Below are 8,388 nucleotides of genomic sequence, written 5' to 3'. Positions count from 1 at the left end.
AAAAGAAAAAAGAAAGAAAGAAAAATAAACACCAAAACAACCCCAGAACGAGAAGGAGGAGGAATGGGGTAGAGAGCAAGCGAAGCCACATCTCCCCAGGTGTTTCCAAAGGGCAGAGCAGTCTGTGCAGGGGAAGGGCACCTAATTGTTGTTTGAATTTATCCTCCCCGCAGGAAACAGGGGAGGCGGGGGTGGTAGGTGAGGAGGAGGAGGGAGGGTCTGTGGCAGGGGAGGAAGCAGCGGCAGTGGGGAGACGCCGGGGGGCAGCGGGGCCGGGCTGGCAGCAGGCTGAGGGACCGCTGTGTCCGATGCCAAGGGGTTGCTGACACGGAAGCATTTCTCCTTGTGGGCTTTCAGCATGTTGGAGAAGCGGAAGCGTTGGCCACAGACATCGCAGGGGTAGGGCTTCTCGCCCGTGTGGGTCCGGCGGTGCCGCTTCATGTTGGGGCGGCTGGTGAAGCTCTTCCCGCAGATCTCGCAGATGTAGGGCTTCTCACCTGGGTTTTTGGTGGGGAAAAGGTGAGAAGCAGCACTGGATCCTTCCCTCATCCCCACAGAATCTCTGAATCATTAAGGGCTAGAAAAGACCTCTAAGATCATCAAGTCCAATCCCAACCCATCCCCACCATGCCCACTAACCATGTCTCTCAGTGCCACGTCTCTGCACTTCTTGACATCTCCACTCCCAAATGCCACTCCCATCCCATCCCAACAAGCCAGGAGCTCTCACCCGTGTGCGTCTTCATGTGCTCATCGAAGTACTGCTTCATGTTGAAGTCCTTGCCACACCACTGGCACATGAACTGCTTGTGGCCGATGTGGATGCTCATGTGGGAGCGGAGCTGGTACTTGTACTGGAAGCGCTCGTTGCAGTTCTGCAGTGGGGTGGATGAGTGGTTGTTAAGCACAGGAAACACCCCAACATCCCAGCCCACCCCCACCTCATGTGGGAAAAGGACAAAGTTGCTTTTTCCCTGAGATAATGCAAACAAGTGAGTTTTGGGGTTGCGGAGAGAAGCTGTGGATGTCCCATCCCTGGAGGTGCCCAAAGCTAGGTTGGATGGGGCCCTGGGCTGCTTGAGTTGGTGGGGGCACCCAGCCCATAGAAGGCAGTTAGAACTGGATGATCATTAAAGTCCCTTCCAAACCAAGACAGACTGAAAGCCTCAGTCTAACTCTAGGGTAGGTGAGGCCTTCAGGCAGGAACACAAAGCACGGGAAAGGGAGGAAAAGCCCAAACAGCACAAAGGACTGTGAACTGGACTACACTTCCCCAGCGCTTCTGCCCCCATCTGTGAGAAAGCGGGGCATGGGGAATGTGGGGAGCAGAAGAGACCTCACCTCACACTTGAAAGGCTTCTCCCCAGAGTGCTGCAGCGAATGGACCTTGAGGGACATGCTGCGCTTGAAGGACTTCCCGCAGGTCTCGCAGGTGAAGGGCATGTCCTTGGTGTGAGCTGCAGCAGAGGTGAGGAGTGTCACACACCCTCCCCATGCATTGGCCTCTGGCGGTCCCAAAACTGACACCCAATCTTGGCCAACCCAAAGACATATCCCAAGAAGACGTGTGGTAGCACCATGCCACCAATGAGCCTGGGGCTCACCACTGACCTTCCCTCCTTTATACAACCCAGTGCAAGATGCTATCTGCCAAAAAAAAAAACACCCTTTTTTGCTCTTTTTATTGCCTGTGAGCACAGAGATGTGGCTGCAGTTGCCATCTGTGATTTGCTTTTCAAAGCACAGTGCCGGCACAGGCTCATCCTCTTTTTACAAGGGAAGGATGGTTACACTTCAAACCTTCCTTTGATCACGTCTGATGTCTTTTTTTTTTTTCTGGTTAAATAAAATAAATGAGATTTCCTGGTGCCACACCTGCTCTGCAGCAGAGAACTGCTCCAAAAGCAGCAATACAGAGCAGACATACGCTCAGCATTCAGCACCCAGCACAGCAGGATAAAAAAAGCCAAATTTCTATGCTTTTGCTTTGCCATTAAAAAGCTCGCCAAGAGCTAGCCCAGCCCTGAATTCCCAACGTAGCAGCAATAGAAAAATGTCTTTCATCATCAAAAACCCCACATCAGCACCCCTAATGAGATCCCCCCCAACGAGACCCGGCGCCTCCCGCACTCACCAACCATGTGTTTGCGCACGTGGGCCATGGTGTAGAACTTCTTCTCGCAGATCTCGCAGGAGAACTTCTTCTCAGCGTAGCCATGGACGATCTTGTTGTGCTCATGGAGAGACCAGAGCTTCTTGAAGCCCTTCCCACACGTCACACACTGCAATGAGAGAGGGGCTGGGCAGGGAGGCAGGGGAACGTACCGAGGCATTGCCGGTATTTGGGTTTTGCTTTGGCTGTTGAAAGACAACATCATCACAAAACCTGAAGCTGACAGAACGACAAGCAAGGTTGCCACAGACCTCGCGGCTTCAAGAGCTCCAAAACCCAATTTTCTGCTCATTGGCTGGGCTGATGTGGATCCTTCCTTCCAAGGAAGGACACATCCCTCTGGCAATGGATCTATGAGACTTGCAAAACCTATGGCTCATGCACCAGGGTCTTATTCCCAGCTGGGGATTTCATGCTTGCACACAATAAAGACATTACACCCAAAAAATCCAACCCCACTGTATTAGCATTAGAAAGCTGCAAGGGACACAGGGAAAAAGAGAGGCACCAAACTAGGGCAGAACGACTTTTGTCTTCAGCAGGTATCCTAGCACTAAATGAGCTCTCTGAAAATTGGTATTCATCCCCAAAATTTTACTAGTATCCATGGATTTTGAAAACGCCCATGAATCTCCCAAAATTTATTAACATCCATTAGTTCAGAAAACAGCCATTAATGGAGCAAAACAGACCCCAAACGGGCTCATTTGCACAGCAGAACGACAGGATGTGACAATGTTAATCACCAGCAAAGTCTCCTCCTGGGAATCACAATAAAGGTTTGCTCCTGCTCCATCAAGCTCAATACTTGTCAGAAAGCTGCCAGGAGAAGCTGCAACCTGTGCATCCATGAATGGCTTTTCACCTCCGGCATGGGCTGTGGTTGGCTTTTTATCACATTGCCCACTTTTATCACATGCCCAGGCTCAAAACTCTTTCTGAATTCCACCAGAGAGAGAGGTGAACCCAACCAGTGGTGCATGAAATCATCCTGGAGCATGGGGAAACAAAAAGCATTGCACAGCCATTGCTCTGCTGGTGCAGCCTTCATCTCCCCGCGTACTCTTGTCCAACTCCTCTTGTCCAACGGGGCTCAGAACATCTCTTCTCCTTGTGAGTAATAATTGATGCCTAGGAAGCATCTGGCAACAGCACGGCCAAGCAGTATCAGCAAACCCATGGGGGATTTCACAGGGGGTGCAGGCAGATTTGCCTCAACCTTCTCCACATATCCAGGGGAAGAGATGCTCCTTCAAATTATGCACTGAATGAGGCTGCAGTACCACAGAAAATATACTATTATGTCATGTTGTCATAGTGTCTTTATATTTAGGTGCCTGAAAGGCAAAATGAGGGTCACAGAAGCAATCCCAGCACTCGATTTCTTCATCCTGGCAGGCTTGAATTCCAGCATGAGCAGTCCTCTGAGTTTTACTGGTTCTAAGTAAATATTTCTATAGATCAGAGCAGTTTTATCTCTGCTTTAAGAGATGTTTCGGGACCAACTTCCATATTCTCCACTTAAAATGAAAAAGGCTGCTGGGGAATATTAAAATTAAAGACAGAGGAAGGAGATGTAGGAAAGTCCTCATCTGGGACCAGGCAGCCTCGAGGACAGAGCCCTGTGCCCTCAGGCAAAGGACAAGGCAAATCATCAAATAAATTCTGGCAAGTGAAGAGGAAAATCACACTGGAGCAGGTCAAGAGAGATTTTAAGAACAACGTGATAAAGCAAAGGGCGAATCCTTATTGAGGCAGCAGGGCAGGAAAGCTGCGATGGGGTCATGGGTGTCAATGGGAAACGTTCACAGGGAGCAAAGCTGCAGTGAGGGATTGAGAGCCCTCAGGGTGTGATGTGGGAACAAATCATTAATAGATTTTAGATGACACGAATAGGGTAAAAGGAATGGTCCTTCCATGGATGTGTTTAAAAACTGTCCGACGCAGAGACCAAAAAAATTCCCTTTTCCAACCAGGCATAACTCCATGCTACACTGATAAAGTTATTCAATATTGTCGGGCTAAGTAGAGTGAATTTGGCTGCTATTTATAAAATGCAAAAAGCCTGAGTAAGTGAGAGGTAATGAGCCAAGCCTTCTGCGGAGGGAGGTCACCACAGGGGCAGCTGTGGCTCACCCTATTCCAAAATGACCCAGAGAAGGGATTAAAAAGGGAGGAGGGAAAAAAGCAAAGAGGTGACAGCACTCGCTGATAGCCTCATGTCATCCACCAGGAAAGCAGCAGAAAGTCACAAAGAAACGTCCTGGGAAAATCTTTCAATTGCTTTATGATGGACTCTGAACCAGCCACCAGCACGCGAGAGGCGCTGGGCATGGATTCACCGGTCCTGGTTCAGTGAATGCAAAGTCATCCCAAAAAAGCAGGCATCAGAACTGTGTGCTTTTTTCAGAAGGACACTCCAAAGGGCTTTGTCACCTATTTTATTCGAGATGCAAGCATTGCAGGGCTGCAGCCACACCTTGGTTGCGTTCCTTTCACCAAGGAGGGGTGCAAAATCCCTTAAAATCCCAACGTTTGATAGAAGGATCATTTGGTGGGAAGCCCTCTAGAAGACTTTGTTCTTTTCTTAACAGCAGCAGCCCTGTGCAGAACTGTTCATTGGGAATTAGAAGTTTGCAGGAATGTGCCATTTTGCTGCTCAGCAGGGATGCCTGCCTGTCACCCCAAAGTTGCACTGATCTAACGGAGGCAATTTGCACATGCAGACAAGGATCCCATTAGTGCTAGGCGAAGGACATACAGCCCCTGAGCCTTGCATGGATGTCAAGTGAGTTTGGAAATTTGCTAAATACGTGAGCTAAAGAGCACAAAAGGCAGATTAAAACCACTTACTTATGTCAGCAATTCTTCAAATCAAGCTAAATTGGTTTAAGCCTGGGTGGAACCGGCTGGAGTGCGTCTCCATTAGAGGCTTGCAGTGTTTTATCCAGATTAACTGAACAAACGCAAAGAAAACCTACTCCCCTCAAACCACTCTGCATTTCTACCTGGCTGGCCAAGGGGAAGACACTGTCTGTCAGCACTAATCCTCTGGTCCCATGCCACCGTGGGAACCCTCTAAGCTCGAAGACAGCTCACAGGAGAAGCAAGGTTCCCTCCAGTCCACCACGTCCACCCACAACTTCAAAAGTATTATTTGCACACAAGACCATGCTATGGTGTAACTGGAAGGGATGTTCTCCCCGTTGGGATGTCTTGTCATGGTGGGACATCCTTCTCCTTGGTGGGATGAACCACCTCAGCAGGATGCCCCATCATAGTACGATCTCCCTCCCCAGCAGGCTGTCCAATCACAGTGAGATGTCCCCCCCTTGATGGGATCCCCGTCCCCAGCAGGATGCCCCGCCATGCTGGGATGTCCCTTCCCTAGGGGGGATGTTGCTGGGCTGGCAGGCTCACCTGGATGTTCTTCTCACAGTCAGTCTGATGGTGCAGCAGCAGCTCACTCTCCAGCAGGAAGCGTTTGCCACACTTGTCACAGATCTGCATGCGGCTGTGCGTGACGTTCATGTGCTTCTCCAGGTACCAGCGGTTGTTGAAGACCCGGGGACACTTCTTGCATGGGTAGTGCTGCTTCTCCTCCAGTTTTACCTTCTGGCCCAACCCGTCTTGCTCTTTCTTCCTCTTCCTTCCTCGTTGCCCTTCCTCTTCTTCCTCTTCCTCCTCTTCTGTCTTGGCCATCTCCTGGGACCGGGTGGCCATGGCAGATTTGGTGGCTTTGGATGCTCGGCTTCCTCTGCGGGTCTGCCCACTCTTTTCCCTTTTCACCTCTGATGTGTCTTCCTCCTCCTCCTCCTCCTCCTCCTCTTCTGTTGTCTCCTCCAGGTCTTCTTCCTCACTGTGTTCCTCCTCTTCCTCCTCACCCACCTCTGCATCCTCCTCTTCTTCCTCCTCCTCATCCCCTTCCTCGTTCTCCTCCTCCCCATCCTCCTCCGTGTCACGTCCATCTCCATCGGGCCGCCCCATCACAGCCGCCTCGCTGGCGGCCGCCTTCCCCTCCATGCCCTTAGAGACATTGAGAGTCTGGTTGTTGAGGTTCACCTCCACGATGATCTGCTCCCGGTTGTAGGAGCTCTGGCTGTCCAAGTCCTCCTCGGATTCCTCACCCTCCACCTTGCAGACAGCGCCCGGACCACCGTCCTTCTCCTCCTTGTAGTACTGCTTGGCCTGGCCTGGCGGCAGCGGCCCACCACCCGCCCCATCCTCCACCCGCACCGAGTAGGGATCAGTGCCTTCCCGGGCGTAGATTTTGGGGTGAGGGGTGTCCACCTCCTGCTTGATCTCACAGTAATATGGCGGAGGGCCAGCACAGCCCTCGGCGGGCAGGGCCATGTCGGTAGCCAGGCTGAGCGAGCGCGTGTCCAGCAGGTCCTGGCAGGAGGACGCGATGTTGTTCATCTGCAGCACGGCGGCCGCGTTCAGCACGTCCTGCACATTGCAGGAGTTGACGAGGAGCTTGGAGGTGTAGATGAAGTTGAGGATCTGCTGGAGGCCCTGAGAGGTGAGGGCCTCCAGGGAGAGCTCCACGCGTTGCAGCTGCTTGTTTTGGGTGAAGAGGGAGTGGAAGAACTGGCTGTAGGCTGCCAGGACCCCCTTGTGCGCCGGGAAGATGCTCTTGTGCTGCACCAGCACGATGTCCACGTCGCACAGGTCCGGCTGAAAGAGGCGCTGCTCGTTCAGTCTGTCCATCAAACACGTGAAGTGGAGGGCTACATCCTCCACCAGGGAGTACTCGGCTGAAGGGTAGTCAGTTGTCTTTTCGACTATCAGCTGTGGGCAAGAAGGAAATAAAACTGTTCAAAAAGGCTCTTTCCCCAGGAAAAAAAAACCCACCCAGCCATGTCACCCATCTCTGTCCACCTGTTCCCGGTCAGAGATGAAAACCAAGAGGCTCCACCTCCAGACTAAGCTTGGGAACACCAACCAAGAAGCTTCATCGTGGGGACACCAGCCAAGAGGCTCTACCACCAGACCCAGCCTGGAAACATCAACCAAAATCCTCCGCCACCGGACTATGCTTGCGGACACCAACAACAGAGGCTCTACCACCAGGCCCAGCTTGGGGATGCCAACCAAAATGCTCCACCATCAAATGAAGCTTGGGGACACCAACCAAAGAGCTTCACTACTATGCTCAGCTTGGAGATGCCAACCAAAAAGACTCAATCAAGGAGGAGAAAATTTGCTGTGAGAACAGGCTGAAGAGCCACAAACACTTGTCAACAGCCCCTCAGTGCAGGTGGGAAGTACCGTGGCCATCCCACAGCCTGGTGGAGGCCAAAGCCTCAACACTCATGGACAGAAGACGTCATGCAGGACAGGGGCACTTTAATACATCCTCAGCCTCCTGAATCAGATGGGGTGGGAGCTGTGGTGGGGATATTCATCAGTTGTAGGCAATAAATGATTCCACCTAGCAAGAAAGCAATTAGGATTTTAAACTTCCCCATTCTTACAACACAATTACGTAAAATCCCACAACACTTGGGTTATGCTCACAGAAAGCAGCCCCTGGGCTGTATCTCCTACTTCTCTTCCTCCCATGAGGCCAAGGAGCCACAGGTGAATCCATGGGCACTTCCCATCACCCTACGCCATGCCGAGCAAATTCCCGGTAGAGCACACGTGCACATTAAGCACATGCCCCTTAAAAGCAATTACCGAATTACCCCACGTGCGCTGACTCACGTTGGCATTATTCACCAGGATGATTTATGCCCCTTTTTTTTTTTTTTCCCCTTAATTAAACTTTCATCTTATAGTTGCCTCGGGAAAGGCAGCACCCAGAACAATCCAAGCCTGGAAACGCTGTGAGCGCTGGGGCTGCTGCCCAGTGATTTAACTCTACCTACACGTGCTTTTGCAAGGGCACAGACCCAGGACCCTCACCCAAGGTCCTATGGAGATCCAAACTTTCTTTCCCCTTGTTCTCCATGCTGAGCACCCAAGACAAGAGGCACGGATGGATATGGCTCTGAGAACGCTCTCTGTCCTGCTAGGGGCTGTGAGAGGGGCTGGGGCACAGTACAGTGATAGAGGGGCAGTGCTTTATCCTGCACCCTCCGCACCAGAAGACTTTCTTACTTACTTCTCTTACTTTTTCTGGGACAAACAACAGTTCTTGATCAACTGAATGATTCCAGCAAGACACATTCTTTTTTTTTTTTTTTTTGTTAAGCCAAAGGCAAAAACAT

At 51.3% G+C, this 8,388-nt stretch overlaps 1 protein-coding gene across 2 annotated transcripts in view; it reads right to left on the bottom strand.

The window, feature by feature from the left end:
* Nucleotides 1-6: 6 nt before the first annotated feature.
* Nucleotides 7-8,388, bottom strand: part of ZBTB47 (zinc finger and BTB domain containing 47) — a 9,444-nt gene continuing 1,062 nt past the window's right edge. For both annotated transcript variants that reach the window (XM_010712250.3, XM_010712251.3), the window contains exons 2-6: nt 5,594-6,964; nt 2,135-2,282; nt 1,342-1,457; nt 731-875; nt 7-497 (exon numbers count right to left, since the gene is read on the bottom strand). In XM_010712250.3, the coding sequence (XP_010710552.1) occupies nt 142-497; nt 731-875; nt 1,342-1,457; nt 2,135-2,282; nt 5,594-6,964 (2,136 nt within the window). In that variant the 3' untranslated portion in view covers nt 7-141. The remainder of the gene's footprint in view (nt 498-730; nt 876-1,341; nt 1,458-2,134; nt 2,283-5,593; nt 6,965-8,388) is intronic.

The sequence above is a fragment of the Meleagris gallopavo genome, chromosome 6 (assembly GCF_000146605.3).
Source record: "Meleagris gallopavo isolate NT-WF06-2002-E0010 breed Aviagen turkey brand Nicholas breeding stock chromosome 6, Turkey_5.1, whole genome shotgun sequence".
NCBI lineage: Eukaryota > Metazoa > Chordata > Aves > Galliformes > Phasianidae > Meleagris > Meleagris gallopavo.
This window is presented reverse-complemented; position numbering and strand designations above follow the sequence as displayed.